This window comes from Oncorhynchus nerka, linkage group LG2 (assembly GCF_034236695.1).
Source record: "Oncorhynchus nerka isolate Pitt River linkage group LG2, Oner_Uvic_2.0, whole genome shotgun sequence".
Classification (NCBI taxonomy): domain Eukaryota; kingdom Metazoa; phylum Chordata; class Actinopteri; order Salmoniformes; family Salmonidae; genus Oncorhynchus; species Oncorhynchus nerka.
This window is the reverse complement of record NC_088397.1, coordinates 5,329,869-5,351,076: the sequence shown is the minus strand read 5'-3', so window position 1 is coordinate 5,351,076 and position 21,208 is coordinate 5,329,869. Positions and strand designations below refer to the sequence as shown.

General features: G+C 45.0%; 2 protein-coding genes and 1 long non-coding RNA gene across 4 annotated transcripts in view; 2 read left to right on the top strand and 1 right to left on the bottom strand.

Annotated features, from left to right (window-relative positions):
* Positions 1-15,160, top strand: part of nkpd1 (NTPase, KAP family P-loop domain containing 1) — a 22,555-nt gene extending 7,395 nt beyond the window's left edge. The window contains exons 1-11 of one of the 2 annotated variants that reach the window (XM_065022167.1): positions 62-79; positions 3,062-3,336; positions 3,808-3,972; positions 4,350-4,622; positions 4,904-5,119; positions 8,735-8,848; positions 9,140-9,562; positions 9,998-10,132; positions 10,246-10,347; positions 10,444-10,638; positions 10,982-15,160. In XM_065022167.1, coding sequence (XP_064878239.1) covers positions 3,067-3,336; positions 3,808-3,972; positions 4,350-4,622; positions 4,904-5,119; positions 8,735-8,848; positions 9,140-9,562; positions 9,998-10,132; positions 10,246-10,347; positions 10,444-10,638; positions 10,982-11,275 — 2,187 coding nt within the window. In that variant the 5' untranslated portion in view covers positions 62-79; positions 3,062-3,066 and the 3' untranslated portion in view covers positions 11,276-15,160. Of the gene's footprint in view, positions 1-61; positions 80-3,061; positions 3,337-3,807; positions 3,973-4,349; positions 4,623-4,903; positions 5,120-8,734; positions 8,849-9,139; positions 9,563-9,997; positions 10,133-10,245; positions 10,348-10,443; positions 10,639-10,981 lie in introns of those variants that run through there. The other variant, XM_065022165.1, reaches the window with a different exon arrangement.
* Positions 1-21,208, top strand: part of LOC135573344 (uncharacterized) — a 123,962-nt gene that overhangs the window by 70,966 nt on the left and 31,788 nt on the right. The window lies entirely within an intron of this gene.
* Positions 1-21,208, bottom strand: part of LOC135573336 (zinc finger protein 664-like) — a 55,881-nt gene that overhangs the window by 14,331 nt on the left and 20,342 nt on the right. The window lies entirely within an intron of this gene.

Here is a 21,208-nt window from a genome sequence, read left to right as displayed (position 1 = left end):
ATCGAGGGTAGGTAGACACCACATGATCCTGTCTCATAGAGGGTAGGTAGACACCACATGATCCTCAGATATATAGAGGGTAGGTAGACAACACATGATCCTGACTCATAGAGGGTAGGTAGACACCACATGATCCTGTCTCATAGAGGGTAGGTAGACACCACATGATCCTGTCTTATAGAGGGTAGACACCACATGATCCTGTCTTATAGAGGGTAGACACCACATGATCCTGTCTTATAGAGGGTAGGTAGACACCACATGATCCTGTCTTATAGAGGGTAGGTAGACACCACATGATCCTGTCTCATAGAGGGTAGGTAGACACCACATGATCCTGTCTCATAGAGGGTAGGTAGACACCACATGATCCTGTCTTATAGAGGGTAGGTAGACACCACATGATCCTGTCTATAGAGGGTAGGTAGACACCACATGATCCTGTCTTATAGAGGGTAGGTAGACACCACATGATCCTGTCTCATAGAGGGTAGGTAGACACCACATGATCCTGTCTTACTAGAGGGTAGAGATCCTGTCTCATAGAGGGTAGGTAGACACCACATGATCCTGTCTCATAGAGGGTAGGTAGACACCACATGATCCTGTCTCATAGAGGGTAGGTAGACACCACATGATCCTGTCTGTCTCATAGAGGGTAGGTAGACACCACATGATCCTGTCTCATAGATCCTGACTCATAGAGGGTAGGTAGACACCACATGATCCTGTGATCCTGATCCTGTCTCATAGAGGGTAGGTAGACACCACATGATCCTGTCCTGTCTTATAGAGGGTAGAGACACACCACATGATCCTGTCTTATAGAGGGTAGGTAGACACCACATGATCCTGTCTCATAGAGGTAGACACCACATAGTAGACACCACATGATCCTGTCTTATAGAGGGTAGGTAGACACCACATGATCCTGTCTTATAGAGGGTAGGTAAACACCACATGATCCTGTCTTATAGAGGGTAGGTAGACACCACATGATCCTGTCTTATAGAGGGTAGGTAGACACCACATGATCCTGTCTCATAGAGGGTAGGTAGACACCACATGATCCTGTCTTATAGAGGGTAGGTAGACACCACATGATCCTGTCTTATAGAGGGTAGGTAAACACCACATGATCCTGTCTTATAGAGGGTAGGTAGACACCACATGATCCTGTCTTATAGAGGGTAGATAGACACCACATGATCCTGTCTTATAGAGGGTAGGTAGACACCCTGTCTTATAGAGGTAGGTGATCCTGTCTTATAGAGGGTAGGTAGACACCACATGATCCTGTCTTATAGAGGGTAGGTAGACACCACATCCTGTCTTATAGAGGGTAGGTAGACCTGATCCTGTCTATAGAGGTAGGTAGACACCACATCCTGTCTTATAGATCCTGTCTTATAGAGGGTAGGTAGACACCACATGATCCTGTCTTATAGAGGGTAGGTAGACACCACATGATCCTGTCTCATAGAGGGTAGGTAGACACCACATGATCCTGTCTTATAGAGGGTAGGTAGACACCACATGATCCTGTCTCATAGAGGGTAGGTAGACACCACATGATCCTGTCTTATAGAGGGGTAGTTACACACCTGTCTTATGATCCTGTCTATAGAGGGTAGTTACAACATGATCCTGTCTTATAGAGGGTAACATGATCCTGTCTTATAGAGGGTAGATACAACATGATCCTGTCTTATAGAGGGTAGGTAGACACCACATGATCCTGTCTCATAGAGGGTAGGTAGACACCACATGATCCTGTCATATAGAGGGTAGATACAACATGATCCTGTCATATAGAGGGTAGTTACAACATGATCCTGTCTTATAGAGGGTAGATACAACATGATCCTGTCTCATAGAGTGTAGGTAGACACCACATGATCCTGTCTCATAGAGGGTAGGTAGACACCACATGATCCTGTCTTATAGAGGGTAGGTAGAACACAATCCTTTCATATAGAGGGTAGTGATCCTGTCTTATAGAGGAGTAGGTAGACACCACATGATCCTGTCTCATAGAGGGTAGGTAGACACCACATGATCCTGTCTTATAGAGGGTAGGTAGACACCACATGATCCTGTCTTATAGAGGGTAGGTAGACACCACATCCTGTCTTATCCTGATCTGTCTTAGAGGGTAGGTAGACACCACATGATCCTGTCTTATAGAGGGTAGACACCACATGTAGACACAACATGATCCTGTCTCATAGAGGGTAGGTAGACAAACATGATCCTGTCATATAGAGGGTAGTTACAACATGATCCTGTCTTATAGAGGGTAGATACAACATGATCCTGTCTCATAGAGTGTAGGTAGACACCACATGATCCTGTCTCATAGAGGGTAGGTAGACACCACATGATCCTGTCTCATAGAGGGTAGGTAGACACCACATGATCCTGTCTCATAGAGGGTAGATACACACAATATGATCCTGTCATATAGAGGGTAGATACAACACGATCCTGTCATATAGAGGGTAGTTACAACATGATCCTGTCTTATAGAGGGTAGATACAACATGATCCTGTCTCATAGAGGGTAGTACCACATGATCCTGTCTCATAGAGGGTAGGTAGACCACATGATCCTGTCTCATAGAGGGTAGGATCCTGTAGAGGGTACCACATGATCCTGTCTCATAGAGGGTAGGTAGACACCACATGATCCTGTCTCATAGAGGGTAGGTAGACACCACATGATCCTGTCTCATAGAGGGTAGGTAGACACCACATGATCCTGACTCATAGAGGGTAGGTAGACACCACATGATCCTGTCTCATAGAGGGTAGGTAGACACCACATGATCCTGTCTCATAGAGGGTAGGTAGACACCACATGATCCTGTCTCATAGAGGATAGATACAACATGATCCTGTCTCATAGAGGATAGATACAACGATACAACGACGATATTCATCTACGCAGGATGCTCAGTGTTAGAAAGTAGCCCTAACGCCCAGAGCTAGAATGAATATATCCTTATCTCACTGTTCTCTTTCTCTCTCTCTCTCTCTTGCTCGCTCGCTCCTTGACTAGTCCACATGGAGCAGGAGGCAGAGAGGAGGGAGCAGAGTTACCAGGGCAGGTCCAAGCCTCGTTCCGTCAAAGCCTCCATCACTGGTCTCCTAGCTCTGATCTGCAGGCTGCTGTTCTACCGACCCGTCTGGACCGAGGAGAACCAGCGGCGGAAGAATGTCCGGTTCATCTATGTTCGGTTCTCCGCATGGCACTTCGCCGGGAGTGACCTCCTCTGGGCGGGGCTGGTGATGAGACTGTGCCTGGCACTGCAGGAGAGCTTCGGGAAACTTCAGGTGGGTTACCCTAGAGGTTAGAGGTTCACTTCAGGTAGGTAGCCTAGAGGTTAGAGGTTAACTTCAGCTAGGTAGCCTAGAGGTTAGAGGTTCACTTCAGGTAGGTAGTCTAGAGGTTAGAGGTTAACTTCAGGTAGGTAGCCTAGAGGTTAGAGGTTAACTTCAGGTCGGTGACCTAGAGGTTAGAGGTTGACTTCAGGTAGGTGACCTAGAGGTTATAGGTTTACTTCAGGTAGGTAACCTAGAGGTTAGAGGTATACTTCAGGTAGGTGACCTAGAGGTTGACTTCCGGTAGGTGACCTAGAGGTTAGCGGTCTACCTCATAAAATAGGTCCTTTGACCTCAACAGGACTTCCTGTATAAATAATGGTTAAATCCAATAAGAGGTGAGAGCTTTGTTAGTTCCAAACCCAGTTCTGACTGGAAACATCAAGATATAACGGACAACAAAGTCTTCTTGTTGTTCTTCAGCTGGGTCTGTACCGTGTGGCGCAGCACGACGAGGAGGATGAGGTGAGGAAGAAGGTGATTGAAAACACATCGTCAGAGTGGAGATCTAAGAAGTTCTGCTGTTTCCCCCTCTGGTCCCTGGTCCTGGCCGTGCTGCTGGCTGCTTTCACAGTCCTCGTCTTTCTGGTGAGAATCAGAAGGTTGTTAGAGGCTGCTTCCCAAATGACACCCTTTTGCCTTCAATGTGCACTACCTTGGAGTAAAAGTAGTGCACTATGTAGGGAACGGGGTTCCAACCAGGGATAGAACCATAGTAACAAGTCCATTCATGTTCTAGTATCCCATAATATGTTTAGCATAAACGAGGAAGAATTGTAAGCAAAGGTACCAGTGAAGCAAGGTGATACAATATGACGACGAGTGAGGGAATCTTTGGCAGCATGAAACAGTTCACCAATCAGCATTAAGATGGAAAAAATAACACATTCATTGTGAATTTCAGCGAACAAGTCAGTGAACACGGAACAGGACGTTGTCCTGACCTTGTGTTCCTGCACCTATAGGTGAAGTATGGCTTCCCGGAGGTTCCAGACGCACCTGAACTGGACGGACTGGGATCCGGAAACGGAACAGGAGGAGAAGAAGGTCCGAGTGAAGCCCAAAGAGGGGCCGGGGTGTTGGAGGGCCTGGCGATCGCTGTCTTCGGGCTTCCTGCAGCAGCAGCTATACGATTCATCTTCCAGATGGGAAAGAACCTGATCTTCAACCAGGACCTGAATGTCCGTAAGGCGCTGGACAACGAGAGGGTCAGCGGCCAACTGGGGTTCATGAACGAGGTGAGGGAGGATATAATGGCACCCTATTCCCTACAGAGTGCACTACTTTAGACCAGGGCCCTATGGCACCCTATTCCCTACATAGTACACTATTTTAGATCAATTCACCAACTTTTGACCAATGAAACAGCTCCCTAACCTGCTTTCTCCAACTTTGTATCTTTCTTTCTCTCTCACTCTCTCTATCACCTCTCTCTCACTCTCTCTATCACCTCTCTCTCTCTGTTTCTCTGCCTCTGTTTGTCTCTCTCTCTTTCTCTCTCTCTCCCTTCCTCTCCCAGGTGAGGAAGGAGATGTGGCTGTTGTCCAGGTTCATCCTGTTCATGGAGGTGTTTGAGCAGAGGAGGATCCGAGTGGTTCTGGAGATCACTAACCTGGACCGATGTGCTCCTAAGAAGATCGTTGGTGTCCTGGATGCTATCAGTATACTGCTCTCTGATGAGGAGTCCCCCTTTATCTCTCTGCTGGCAGTCAACCCTGAGGTCCTGGTTCAACAGGTACATATTATATTATCAGTCAACCTTGAGGTCCTGGTTCCACAGGTACATATTATATTATCAGTCAACCTTGAGGTCCTGGTTCAACAGGTACATATTATATTATCAGTCAACGCTGAGGTCCTGGTTCAACAGGTACATATTATATTATCAGTCAACCTTGAGGTCCTGGTTCAACAGGTACATATTATATTATCAGTCAACCCTGAGGTCCTGGTTCAACAGGTACATATTGTGTTATCAGTCAACCCTGAGGTCCTGGTTCAACAGGTACATATTGTGTTATCAGTCAACCCTGAGATCCTGGTTCAACAGGTACATATTATAATATCAGTCAACCCCGAGGTCCTGGTTCAACAGGTACATATTGTGTTATCAGTCAACCCTGAGGTCCTGGTTCAACAGGTACATATTATAATATCAGTCAACCCTGAGGTCCTGGTTCAACAGGTACAACATATTGTATTATCAGTCAACCCTGAGGTCCTGGTTCAACAGGTACATATTGTGTTATCAGTCAACCCTGAGGTCCTGGTTCAACAGGTACATATTGTGTTATCAGTCAACCCTGAGGTCCTGGTTCAACGGGTACATATTATATTATCAGTCAACCCTGAGGTCCTGGTTCAACAGGTACATATTGTGTTATCAGTCAACCCTGAGGTACTGGTTCAACAGGTACATATTGTGTTATCAGTCAACCCTGAGGTCCTGGTTCAACAGGTACATATTATATTATCAGTCAACCCTGAGATCCTGGTTCAACAGGTACATATTGTGTTATCAGTCAACCCTGAGGTCCTGGTTCAACAGGTACATATTGTGTTATCAGTAAACCCCGAGGTCCTAGTTCAACAGGTACATATTATATTATCAGTCAACCCTGAGGTCCTGGTTCAACAGGTACATATTGTGTTATCAGTCAACCCTGAGGTCCTGGTTCAACAGGTACATATTGTATTATCAGTCAACCCTGAGGTCCTGGTTCAACAGGTACATATTATAATATCAGTCAACCCTGAGGTCCTCATTCACCAGGTACATATTGTATGATCAGTCAACCCTGAGGTCCTGGTTCAACAGGTACAGTCAACCTTAACAGGTACATATTATCAGTCAACCCTGAGGTCCCGGTTCAACAGGTACATGGTTCAACAGGTACATATTATATTATCAGTCAACCCTGAGGTCCTGGTTCAACAGGTACATATTATATTATCAGTCAACCCTGAGGTCCTGGTTTAACAGGTACATATTGTGTTATCAGTCAACCCTGAGGTCCTGGTTCAACAGGTACATATTGTGTTATCAGTCAACCCTGAGGTCCTGGTTCAACAGGTACATATTGTGTTTTCAGTCAACCCTGAGGTCGTGGTTCAACAGGTACATATTGTGTTATCAGTCAACCCTGAGGTACATGGTCCTCAACAGGTACATATTGTATTATCAGTCAACCCTATACTGGTTCAACAGGTACATATTGTGTTATCAGTCAACCCCGAGGTCCTAGTTCAACAGGTACATATTAAATATCAGTCAACCCTGAGGTCCTGGTTCAACAGGTACATATTGTGTTATCAGTCAACCCTGAGGTCCTGGTTCAACAGGTACATATTATAATATCAGTCAACCCTGAGGTCCTCATTCACCAGGTACATATTGTATGATCAGTCAACCCTGAGGTCCTGGTTCAACAGGTACATATTGTATTATCAGTCAACCCTGAGGTCCTGGTTCAACAGGTACATATTGTATGATCAGTCAACCCTGAGGTCCTGGTTCAACAGGTACATATTGTATTATCAGTCAACCCTGAGGTCCTGGTTCAACAGGTAGACTAAGAGTCGTCAGATTGATTTCTATACATACGAACAACAATTTACAGACAGACGCATACAAACAATGGTCAGACCCGCAGGCTCACACCCCCATCCCTGACCACACCCCCATCCCTAACCACACCCCCATCATTGACCACACCCCCATCCCTGACCACACCCGGATCCCGGACCACACCCCCATACCTGACCACACCCCCATACCTGACCACACCCCCACCTGGACCACACCCCCATCCCTGACCACACCCCCATCCCTAGTGCCTGCATCATTGTTTTCCACTTGGTCTTAAATTGTGCCAATTTGTTTTCTCGTCACCCATTCTATTTCAATAATAAATCATTAGATGTTTTCATTGTGTTAATGATGGTGGATCATTTGATATCCACGTTCTTTTGAGTCGTTTTTTTCAAGATGAGTGATGAGAAGAGAATGGTCCAGCCCATTGGGTATCTCCCTACACCCTATATGCCATGTCTTGAAATATGCAGACGGATTTCTACAGTTTTAATCAACAACAGCGATCACAGAATTAAGCCGTGTGGAAGACGCTTTTTAAATTCCAGGGTTGAGTTCAGTAGTAAACAGAAATAAGTATATACAATATAGTAATAATAATAATAATAGTAATAATACAATCTGGGTAACTGTTGGGACCCTCATGATAAGAATAAGTCACAGACAGTAAAGTATATCCCCTATAGCAGTGGTTCCCAACTCCAGTCCTCCAGTGGTTCCCAACTCCAGTCTTCCAGTACCCAGTGGTTCCAGAACTCCAGTGGTTCCCTCCAGTCCTCCAGTACCCTAACAGTGGTTCCCTCCAGTCCTCCACTACCCCCAACAGTGGTTGGGAACCACTGTTTGGGGTACTAGATTACTGGAGTTGGGAACCACTGTTGGGGTACTGGAGGACTGGAGGGAACCACTGTTGGGGTACTGGAGGACTGGAGGGAACCACTGTTGGGGTACTGGGGGACTGGAGGGAACCACTGTTGGAGGACTGGAGGGAACCACTGTTGGGGTACTGGAGGACTGGAGGGAACTTCTGTTGGAGGACTGGAGGGAACCACTGTTGGGGTACTGGAGGACTGGAGGGAACCACTGTTGGGGTACTGGAGGACTGGAGGGAACCACTGTTGGGGTACTGGAGGACTGGAGGGAACCACTGTTGGGGTACTGGAGGACTGGAGGGAACCACTGTTGGGGTACTGGGGGACTGGAGGGAACCACTGTTGGAGGACTGGAGGGAACCACTGTTGGGGTACTGGAGGACTGGAGGGAACTTCTGTTGGAGGACTGGAGGGAACCACTGTTGGGGTACTGGAGGACTGGAGGGAACCACTGTTGGGGTACTGGAGGACTGGAGGGAACCACTGTTGGGGTACTGGAGGACTGGAGGGAACCACTGTTGGGGTACTGGAGGACTGGAGGGAACCACTGTTGGGGTACTGGAGGACTGGAGGGAACCACTGTTGGGGTACTGGAGGACTGGAGGGAACCACTGTTGGGGTACTGGAGGACTGGAGGGATGGGGTACTGGAGGACTGGAGGGATGGGGTACTGGAGGACTGGAGGGAACCACTGCTATAAGTGTATATCTTCCAGAGCTGCATACAAGAGGGAAAAATAGAGGTCTGGTCTTGAGAAAAGCCTCAGCACCGAAATGTTGACTATTTAAATGATTTACAGTGGAAGAAGGTGAATCAATATAATGAATATTATTTACAGTGGAAAAATGTGAATAGGGCAATAATGCAGTTTGTTTCTCTCCAACAGGTGAACTATGCAGACGGGTGCTTCAGTAAAGAAGACAGAGCCTATGCCTTCTTGAACCGCATCGTGACCCTGGCCTTCACCATACCGCCGCTCTGCCACACCTCCAAGCACAAGGTGTTCTATATGAAATGGATACATTGTATCAAATAACTCAGCGTTTGCTGCCATTCATAATCTGTGATGCTTCCAAAATGTGTATAAAAAATATATTCTCTCTCTCTGTCTCTCTCTCTCTCTCTCCCTCTCTCTCTCTCTCTCTGTCTCTCTCTCTGTCTCTCTCTCTCTCTCTCTCTCTCTCTGCTCTCTCTCTCTCTCTCTCTCTCTCTCTCCCTCTCTCTCTCTCTCTCTCTCTCGTCTCTCCCTCTCTCTCTCCGTCTCTCTGTTTCCCTCCATCTCTCTCCCAAGGTGTTCTACAATATCGTTAGCGGCCAATCAGAGATCACGGAAGAAGCCAAGGGTCATGGGTCAAAGGGGATCGAGCTGAGAGAACTGGACCTGGGCAGCCCGACGTCATCCCTCTCCTGGATCGAGAGCACCCCCCAAACAAAGGAGACGTCAAGTATTCTGACGGAGGCCAGTATTCCTTTGATAGACAACAACCACATCAAGGAGGCGCACGTGGCGTTTGCGCTGAGTGAGGACGAGGCGGACAAGGCGATAGAATCAGCGCTGGAGAGCATCCTGTCCAGTAACAGAGGGAACCTCCACCACTACATCTCTGATGACACCATGTCCATGAGACGGGTCATCAACTCCATCAGGGTCACCGTGGTGCTCATGGAGGCTCTGAAGACTGAGCTGCCTTCGCCAGAGAACATCGCTGCCTGGGTACTGTAACACCCCTCTTTATGTTGTGGAGAGGGAGGGAGGGAGGGAGGGGGAGGGAGGGAGGGAGGGGGAGAATGAGGGAGGGAGAATGAGGTAGGGAGTGAGAGTGAGTGAGTGAGTGAGTGAGTGAGTGAGTGAGTGAGTGAGTGAGTGAGTGAGTGAGTGAGTGAGTGAGTAGGAGTGAGGGAGAAGGAGTGAGGGAGAAGGAGGGAGGGAGGGAGTCATACAAATGATAAGATTAGAAAAACGTAAGTCGGTTGGGGCGTCTGATGTTTGTTGGCCTTTACTGAAAGCATTGTGGGGATAGAAAACATGGACTGGACTATCAGTAATGATCACTACATTAGAGTAAAACATGGAATGGAATTCTAAGCGACAGTTTGTAGTGTAATGAAAACATGGACTGGATTAACAGTAATGTTCACCACATTACAGGTCGTTCTTGCCAACCATTGGCCCTGTCGTCTCAGCTGGATCCTACAGTGTCTGGAGGACGAGCAGCAGAGAGCAGAGATCGACGACGCCGTCGGGACGGCGACTGTCGTCGACGAGTCCAAGGCTTTGTGGGAGGTCTGCTAAATGGCATATATTATTATAATTAAATTCCACATTATTATTTTATATATTATTAATACATTATTATTTTATATATTATTAATACATTATTATATACATTATAATAGGTGTTCAGCGACTCGAGGATGGAGCTTCACATGATGAGGGAGGAGATCGAAGACCTGCTGGAGCAGGACGGAGATCCAGAGATGTTTGAGATGTTCCTCAAGGTGTGTGTTCCGTTTGCGCTCCTTCGAGACAGATTTGAACCAGCGACCTGTGTTTGTGTGTGCATCTCTCCAACACTTCATCTTCCAATCGTCCAGGTGCATTTCCAGTTCAGGGTGAGGGACGCGGAGAGGTTCAAGCTGACCACGGTTAACCTGGATCATTCTATCAGGAGGGAACTGGCCCGGATCAGAGGGACCACCGGACTGAAGAATTCTGGGTGGGGGAGGAACCTGGCTCCTCTCAACATCAGGACTGTTTTCAATATGACCTCTGAGGACGTCTGCAAAGCGGTAGGGGGTTGTTTGTGTCCCACATGGCACCTTATTCCCTATATAGTGCACTCCATTAGACCAGGGTCCATAGCCACCTTTATACCTCAGATAAATACAATAAAGGTGTTTTATTTTTTTAAATAACTTGGCAAGTCTGTTAAAAACTAATTCTAGGAACAGTGGGTTAACTTCCTTGTTCAGGGGCAGAACGACAGATTTTTACCTTGTCAGCTCAGGGATTTGATCTAGCAACCTTTTGGTTACTAGTCCAACGCTCCAACCACTAGGCTACCTGCTTCCCCAAACATATTAAACTGAAATGTTCTTTGTATGTTCTGCATCTTTCCAAATTCCCCAAAAGCTGGCGAGGATGAACCTCCCTAAGAAGTACGCAGACATCGTCCGTAGCAATGACCTCACCGGCCAGGCGCTGGTCTTCGGTGATCCCGACGACCTCAAACAGCTGCTCCAGATGACCTTCGGGGAGTGGACGACCTTCAGACTCCACTTCCTGGGTATCGGTGGGAGGGCCCAAAGTGGAGCCAAGGCCAAGGCCACGTCCCTAAACCCCAAACAACTGACCAATCAGCAGTCCAAACAACCTCATTTCGGTCCCCACAGCCACGGGTCAACATTAAATCTGTCTTTTTCTTGATGCCTTGGTGAGATAGAGATGCATGATAAACGGAATGGTCTGTGTATTGATGTGTAGTACCCATGAGAACCTACCTATCTATTGTGTAATAACAGTGAACTGCATTCCTCTGTCAGCTCCTGTAGAGCTTTCAGTTGCTCAAACCAGGGTAAAGTTCAAAGGAATGCAGTTCATTTAGCTGGTTAATAGTTACTTAGATTACATTTTCTATTACATTTAGTTACATTTAACTGGTTAATAGTTAATAGATTACATTTTTCCACCACTAGGTGGCGCTGCCATTGGATACATGTCAAAGGGACTTTACTGTCAACCAACAAAATAAAATAACACACAGAACAATTTAAAAATGCAAAAGTATAACAAAAAGGGTCTCTACTCATATTACAGAGGGGTAAAAGCTTCGTTCGACACCAAGTTGAACCTTGTAGCACCTACAGATGAAATATGGTCTCAGAGGAGGAGCCTGGGTAAGGCTGAAATGTCCTAAATATACAGACTTCTTTCAATTATTTATCAATTATGCTTTTAGATACAGATGTCAATAATATGTCAACAATCCTACCAGTGGAGGCTGCTGAGAGGAGGACGGCTCATAATAATGTCTGGAACGGAGCGAATGGAACGGCATCAAACACCTGGAAACCATGGAAACCCTGGAAACCATGTGTTTGGTGTATTTGATACCATTCCGTGGATTCCGCTCCAGTCAATACCACAAGCCTGTCCTCCCCAGTTAAAGTTCCACTCCAGTCAATACCACGAGCCTGTCCTCCCCAGTTAATGTTCCACTCCAGTCAATACCACGAGCCTGTCCTCCCTAGTTAATGTTCCACTCCAGTCAATACCACGAGCCTGTCCTCCCCAGTTAATGTTCCACTCCAGTCAATACCACGAGCCTGTCCTCCCTAGTTAAAGTTCCGCTCCAGTCAATACCACGAGCCTGTCCTCCCCAGTTAAAGTGCCACTCCAGTCAATACCACGAGCCTGTCCTCCCCAATTAAAGTGCCACTCCAGTCAATACCACGAGCCTGTCCTCCCCAGTTAAAGTGCCACTCCAGTCAATACCACGAGCCTGTCCTCCCCAGTTAATGTTCCACTCCAGTCAATACCACGAGCCTGTCCTCCCCAGTTAAAGTGCCACTCCAGTCAATACCACGAGCCTGTCCTCCCTAGTTAATGTTCCACTCCAGTCAATACCACGAGCCTGTCCTCCCCAATTCAAGTGCCACTCCAGTCAATACCACGAGCCTGTCCTCCCCAGTTAAAGTGCCACTCCAGTCAATACCACGAGCCTGTCCTCCCTAGTTAATGTTCCACTCCAGTCAATACCACGAGCCTGTCCTCCCCAGTTAATGTTCCGCTCCAGTCAATACCACGAGCCTGTCCTCCCTAGTTAAAGTTCCGCTCCAGTCAATACCACGAGCCTGTCCTCCCCAGTTAAAGTGCCACTCCAGTCAATACCACGAGCCTGTCCTCCCCAGTTAAAGTTCCGCTCCAGTCAATACCACGAGCCTGTCCTCCCCAGTTAAAGTGCCACTCCAGTCAATACCACGAGCCTGTCCTCCCCAGTTAAAGTGCCACTCCAGTCAATACCACGAGCATGTCCTCCCCAGTTAAAGTGCCACTCCAGTCAATACCACGAGCCTGTCCTCCCCAATTAAAGTTCCACTCCAGTCAATACCACGAGCCTGTCCTCCCCAGTTAATGTTCCACTCCAGTCAATACCACGAGCCTGTCCTCCCCAGTTAATGTTCCACTCCAGTCAATACCACGAGCCTGTCCTCCCCAGTTAAAGTTCCACTCCAGTCAATACCACGAGCCTTTCCTCCCCAGTTAAAGTGCCACTCCAGTCAATACCATGAGCCTGTCCTCCCCAGTTAAAGTGCCACCAACCTCCTGTGAAATCCATCCCCCATTAAATTGAGTGAAAATCCCCTAAAGTCATGGTCTTTCATTTTTGTCCTGGTTTCATTGGTAAGAAGAATGCCCCTCTCCCCACAGGTGTGATTACTACCTCTGAGGGGTTAGAGCTTGAGGTAGTCACCTTATACAAGTACTTGGGAGTGCGGCTAGACGGTACACTGTCCTTCTCTCAGCACATATCAAAGCTGCAGGCTAAAGTTAAATCTAGACCTGGTTTCCTCTATCGTAATCGCTCCTCTTTCACCCCAGCTGCCAAACTAACCCTGATTCATATGACCATCCTGCCCATGCTAGATTATGGAGACGTACTTTATAGATTGGCCATCAGATTTGCCACCAATGTTCCTCATCCTCCACATACAACACCCGTTCTGCCAGTCACATTCTGTTAAAGGTCCCCAAAGCACACACATCCCTTAGTCGCTCCTCTTTTCAGTTCGCTGCATCTAGCGACTGGAACGAGCTGCAACAAACACTCAAACTGGACAGTTTTATCTCCATCTCTTCATTCAAAGACTCCATCATGGACACTCTTACTGACAGTTGTGGCTGCTTTGTGTGATGTATTGTTGTCTCTACCTTCTTGCCCTTTGTGCTACCATGCTGTGCTGCTACCATGTTGTGTTGCTGCCATGTTGTGTTGCTACCATGCTGTGTTGCTACCATGCTGTGCTTCTACCATGTGATGCTACCATGCTGTGCGTCTACCATGTTTTGCTACCATGCTGTGTTGCTACCATGTTGTGTTGTTGTCATGTTGTGTTGCTACCATGTTGTGTTGCTACCATGCTGTGTTGCTACCATGTTGTGCTGCTACCATGCGGTGTTGCTACCATGCTGTGCTGCTACCATGTTGTGTTGCTACCATGTTGTGTTGCTACCATGCTGTGTTGCTACCATGCTGTGCTGCTACCATGCTGTGTTGCTACCATGTTGTGTTGCTACCATGTTGTTCTGCTACCATGCGGTGTTGCTACCATGCTGTGCTTCTACCATGTTGTGTTGCTACCATGCTGTGCTGCTACCATGCTGTGCTTCTACCATGCTGTGTTGCTACCATGCTGTGCTTCTACCATGCTGTGCTTCTACCATGCTGTGTTGCTACCATGCTGTGCTTCTACCATGCTGTGTTAATACCATGCTGTGCTTCTACCATGCTGTGCTTCTACCATGATGTGTTGCTACCATGCTGTGCTTCTACCATGCTGTGCTTCTACCATGCTGTGCTTCTACCATGTGTTGCTACCATGCTGTGTTGCTACCATGCTGTGTTGCTACCATGCTGTGCTTCTACCATGCTGTGTTGCTACCATGCTGTGCTTCTACCATGCTGTGCTTCTACCATGCTGTGTTGCTACCATGCTGTGCTTCTACCATGCTGTGCTTCTACCATGCTGTGCTTCTACCATGCTGTGTTGCTACCATGCTGTGCTTCTACCATGCTGTGTTGCTACCATGCTGTGCTTCTACCATGCTGTGTTGCTACCATGCTGTGCTTCTACCATGCTGTGCTTCTACCATGCTGTGTTGCTACCATGCTGTGCTTCTACCATGCTGTGCTTCTACCATGCTGTGTTGCTACCATGCTGTGCTTCTACCATGTGTTGCTACCATGCTGTGTTGCTACCATGCTGTGCTTCTACCATGCTGTGTTGCTACCATGCTGTGTTGTTGTCATGTTGTGCTTCTACCATGTTTTGCTACCATGCTGTGTTGCTACCATGTTGTGTTGTTGTCATGTTGTGTTGTTGCCATGCTACGTTGTTGTCTTAGGTCTCTCTTTATGTAGTGTTGTGTTGTCTCTCTTGTCCTGAGTGTGTTTTGTTCTATATTTTTATCCCAGCCCCCGTCCCTGCAGGAGGCCTTTTACCTTTTGGGAGGCCGTCATTGTAAATAACAATTTGTTCTTAACTGACTTGCCTTGTTAAATAAAGGAACAAATAAATACATGTGGAATCACTCCAAGGCCATTATGAACTTTACCCTGGTTTAAGGTGGAATCACTCCAACAGCATTATGAACTTTACCCTGGTTTAAGGTGGAATCACTCCAACAGCATTATGAACTTTACCCTGGTTTAAGGTGGAATCACTCCAACAGCATTATGAACTTTACCCTGGTTTAAGGTGGAATCACTCCAACAGCATTATGAACTTTACCCTGGTTTAAGGTGGAATCACTCCAACAGCATTATGAACTTTACCCTGGTTTAAGGTGGAATCACTCCAACAGCATTATGAACTTTACCCTGGTTTAAGGTGGAATCACTCCAACAGCATTATGAACTTTACCCTGGTTTAAGGTGGAATCACTCCAACAGCATTATGAACTTTACCCTGGTTTAAGGTGGAATCACTCCAACAGCATTATGAACTTTACCCTGGTTTAAGGTGGAATCACTCCAACAGCATTATGAACTTTACCCTGGTTTAAGGTGGAATCACTCCAACAGCATTATGAACTTTACCCTGGTTTAAGGTGGAATCACTCCAACAGCATTATGAACTTTACCCTGGTTTAAGGTGGAATCACTCCAACAGCATTATGAACTTTACCCTGGTTTAAGGTGGAATCACTCCAACAGCATTATGAACTTTACCCTGGTTTAAGGTGGAATCACTCCAAGGCCATTATGAACTTTACCCTGGTTTAAGGTGGAATCACTCCAACAGCATTATGAACTTTACCCTGGTTTAAGGTGGAATCACTCCAAGGCCATTATGAACTTTACCCTGGTTTAAGGTGGAATCACTCCAAGGCCATTATGAACTTTACCCTGGTTTAAGGTGGAATCACTCCAACAGCATTATGAACTTTACCCTGGTTTAAGGTGGAATCACTCCAAGGCCATTATGAACTTTACCCTGGTTTAAGGTGGAATCACTCCAACAGCATTATGAACGTTACCCTGGTTTAAGGTGGAATCACTCCAAGGCCATTATGAACTTTACCCTGGTTTAAGGTGGAATCACTCCAACAGCATTATGAACTTTACCCTGGTTTAAGGTGGAATCACTCCAACAGCATTATGAACTTTACCCTGGTTTAAAGGTGGAATCACTCCAACGCCATTATGAACTTTACCCTGGTTTGATGTGGAATCACTCCAACTATACCACAATGCAGCATGTTTTAGTGAGACAGCCAATGCTAATTCTCTTGGGATGAGTTCCAAATAGCTCCCTATTCCCTAAAGAATATATTTTGATATAACACTTTTTTGGTTACTACATGATTCCATATGTGTTATTTCATAGTGTTGAAGTCTTCACTATTATTCTACAATGTAGAAGAAAACCCCTTGAATGAGTAGGTGTGTCCAAACTTTTGACTAGTACTGTTGATCTCTAAAAATGGGTCGTGGAAAAGGTCTGTTGAAATGAATACTGTAGTGGTGTGAGAAAGGTAACACAAGGTTCCTCTCTGGTTCCATTCCCCCAATAGTAACTGGGTCATTATTGGATGGTGAATGTCATGCTGTCCCTGGGCTGTAGCACCATATAAAAACAAATGACAAAAACATTTATTTAACTGTTATTTAATAAGAAACCTATGTAAATCCTTTATACTGATAAACATATATTTGTACGGATTGTAGACAATACTGGTGCCTAGATAAATGGGCCTCTTCCAATGGTGATGTGTAGAGATCTAGTGACATGTTTTGACTAGATAAATGGGCCTCTTCCAATGGTGATGTGTAGAGATCTAGTGACATGTTTTGACTAGATAAATGGGCCTCTTCCAATGGTGATGTGTAGAGATCTAGTGACATGTTTTGACTAGATAAATGGGCCTCTTCCAATGGTGATGTGTAGAGATCTAGTGACATGTTTTGACTAGATAAATGGGCCTCTTCCAATGGTGATGTCTAGAGATCTAGTGACATGTTTTGACTAGATAAATGGGCCTCTTCCAATGGTGATGTCTAGAGATCTAGTGACATGTTTTGACTAGATAAATGGACCTCTTCCAATGGTGATGTGTAGAGATCTAGTGACATGTTTTGACTAGATAAATGGGCCTCTTCCAATGGTGATGTGTAGAGATCTAGTGACATGTTTTGACTAGATAAATGGGCCTCTTCCAATGGTGATGTGTAGAGATCTAGTGACATGTTTTGACTAGATAAATGGGCCTCTTCCAATGGTGATGTGTAGATCTAGTGACATGTTTTGACTAGATAAATGGGCCTCTTCCAATGGTGATGTGTAGATCTAGTGACATGTTTTGACTAGATAAATGGGCCTCTTCCAATGGTGATGTGTAGAGATCTAGTGACATGTTTTGACTAGATAAATGGGCCTCTTCCAATGGTGATGTGTAGAGATCTAGTGACATGTTTTGACTAGATAAATGGGCTTCTTCCAATGGTGATGTGTAGAGATCTAGTGACATGTTTTGACTAGATAAATGGGCCTCTTCCACTGGTGATGTGTAGAGATCTAGTGATATGTTTTGACTAGATAAATGGGCCTCTTCCAATGGTGATGTGTAGAGATCTAGTGACATGTTTTGACTAGATAAATGGGCCTCTTCCAATGGTGATGTGTAGAGATCTAGTGAAATGTTTTGACTAGATAAATGGGCTTCTTCCAATAGTGATGTGTAGAGATCTAGTGACATGTTTTGACTAGATAAATGGGCCTTTTCCAATGGTGATGTGTAGAGATCTAGTGACATGTTTTGACTAGATAAATGGGCCTCTTCCAATGGTGATGTGTAGAGATCTAGTGACATGTTTTGACTAGATAAATGGGCCTTTTCCAATGGTGATGTGTAGAGATCTAGTGACATGTTTTGACTAGATAAATGGGCCTTCTTCCAATGGTGATGTGTAGAGATCTAGTGACATGTTTTGACTAGATAAATGGGCCTCTTCCAATGGTGATGTGTAGAGATCTAGTGACATGTTTTGACTAGATAAATGGGCCTCTTCCAATGGTGATGTGTAGAGATCTAGTGACATGTTTTGACTAGATAAATGGGCCTCTTCCAATGGTGATGTCTAGAGATCTAGTGACATGTTTTGACTAGATAAATGGGCCTCTTCCAATGGTGATGTCTAGAGATCTAGTGACATGTTTTGACTAGATAAATGGGCCTCTTCCAATGGTGATGTGTAGAGATCTAGTGACATGTTTTGACTAGATAAATGGGCCTTCTTCCAATGGTGATGTGTAGAGATCTAGTGACATGTTTTGACTAGATAAATGGGCCTCTTCCAATGGTGATGTGTAGAGATCTAGTGACATGTTTTGACTAGATAAATGGGCCTCTTCCAATGGTGATGTGTAGAGATCTAGTGACATGTTTTGACTAGATAAATGGGCCTCTTCCAATGGTGATGTGTAGAGATCTAGTGAAATGTTTTGACTAGATAAATGGGCTTCTTCCAATAGTGATGTGTAGAGATCTAGTGACATGTTTTGACTAGATAAATGGGCCTTTTCCAATGGTGATGTGTAGAGATCTAGTGACATGTTTTGACTAGATAAATGGGCCTCTTCCAATGGTGATGTGTAGAGATCTAGTGACATGTTTTGACTAGATAAATGGGCCTCTTCCAATGGTGATGTGTAGAGATCTAGTGACATGTTTTGACTAGATAAATGGGCCTCTTCCAATGGTGATGTGTAGAGATCTAGTGACATGTTTTGACTAGATAAATGGGCCTCTTCCAATGGTGATGTGTAGAGATCTAGTGACATGTTTTGACTAGATAAATGGGCCTCTTCCAATGGTGATGTGTAGATCTAGTGACATGTTTTGACTAGATAAATGGGCCTCTTCCAATGGTGATGTGTAGAGATCTAGTGACATGTTTTGACTAGATAAATGGGCCTCTTCCAATGGTGATGTGTAGAGATCTAGTGACATGTTTTGACTAGATAAATGGGCCTCTTCCAATGGTGATGTGTAGAGATCTAGTGACATGTTTTGACTAGATAAATGGGCCTCTTCCAATGGTGATGTGTAGAGATCTAGTGACATGTTTTGACTAGATAAATGGGCCTCTTCCACTGGTGATGTGTAGAGATCTAGTGATATGTTTTGACTAGATAAATGGGCCTCTTCCAATGGTGATGTGTAGAGATCTAGTGACATGTTTTGACTAGATAAATGGGCTTCTTCCAATGGTGATGTGTAGAGATCTAGTGACATGTTTTGACTAGATAAATGGGCCTCTTCCAATGGTGATGTGTAGAGATCTAGTGATATGTTTTGACTAGATAAATGGGCCTCTTCCAATGGTGATGTGTAGAGATCTAGTGACATGTTTTGACTAGATAAATGGGCCTCTTCCAATGGTGATGTGTAGAGATCTAGTGACATGTTTTGACTAGATAAATGGGCCTCTTCCAATGGTGATGTGTAGAGATCTAGTGACATGTTTTGACTAGATAAATGGGCCTTTTCCAATGGTGATGTGTAGAGATCTAGTGACATGTTTTGACTAGATAAATGGGCCTCTTCCAATGGTGATGTGTAGAGATCTAGTGACATGTTTTGACTAGATAAATGGGCCTCTTCCAATGGTGATGTGTAGAGATCTAGTGACAGATAAATGTTTTGACTAGATAAATGGGCCTTTCCAATGGTGATGTGTAGAGATCTAGTGACATGTTTTGACTAGATAAATGGGCCTCTTCCACTGGTGATGTGTAGAGATCTAGTGATATGTTTTGACTAGATAAATGGGCCTCTTCCAATGGTGATGTGTAGAGATCTAGTGACATGTTTTGACTAGATAAATGGGCTTCTTCCAATGGTGATGTGTAGAGATCTAGTGACATGTTTTGACTAGATAAATGGGCCTCTTCCACTGGTGATGTGTAGAGATCTAGTGACATGTTTTGACTAGATAAATGGGCCTCTTCCAATGGTGATGTGTAGAGATCTAGTGACATGTTTTGACTAGATAAATGGGCCTTTTCCAATGGTGATGTGTAGAGATCTAGTGACATGTTTTGACTAGATAAATGGGCCTCTTCCAATGGTGATGTGTAGAGATCTAGTGACATGTTTTGACTAGATAAATAGTGACATGTTTTGACTAGATAAATGGGCCTCTTCCAATGGTGATGTGTAGAGATCTAGTGACATGTTTTGACTAGATAAATGGGCCTCTTCCAATGGTGATGTGTAGAGATCTAGTGACATGTTTTGACTAGATAAATGGGCCTCTTCCAATGGTGATGTGTAGAGATCTAGTGACATGTTTTGACTAGATAAATGGGCCTCTTCCAATGGTGATGTGTAGAGATCTAGTGACATGTTTTGACTAGATAAATGGGCCTCTTCCAATGGTGATGTGTAGAGATCTAGTGACATGTTTTGACTAGATAAATGGGCCTCTTCCAATGGTGATGTGTAGAGATCTAGTGACATGTTTTGACTAGATAAATAGTGACATGTTTTGACTAGATAAATGGGCCTCTTCCAATGGTGATGTGTAGAGATCTAGTGACATGTTTTGACTAGATAAATGGGCCTCTTCCAATGGTGATGTGTAGAGATCTAGTGACATGTTTTGACTAGATAAACGGGCCTCTTCCAATGGTGATGTGTAGAGATCTAGTGACACGTTTTGACTAGATAAATAAACATTATTTTGAATGCCATGAATTAAACAAAAACATAGTATTTTCTGTATAGATAAACCCCCCCCACCAAAAAAAAAAAGCATATTTTTCATTAGCAGATCAATTAAGTTCATTGAAGTTATCCAAATACATGAATCATCAATGGCTAACATAATACATCTAGTTTTAAAACACATGTAGTCATTTCATAGCCTTGTGTGTCATTAAACAAAAGTCATTTAGTAGTAAAACAAATGATCCACCCAGGACCAAGTTTATAAAACCCTGATTGAGCCGACACTCCCATCGAGAGCCACCCACAGCTTGCGGATTCATCTTAAGATAGCCAGGCGAGACAACAACACATCAGTCGTATCCCAACCATGTAATACAATACAATACAATACAAAATACCATATAT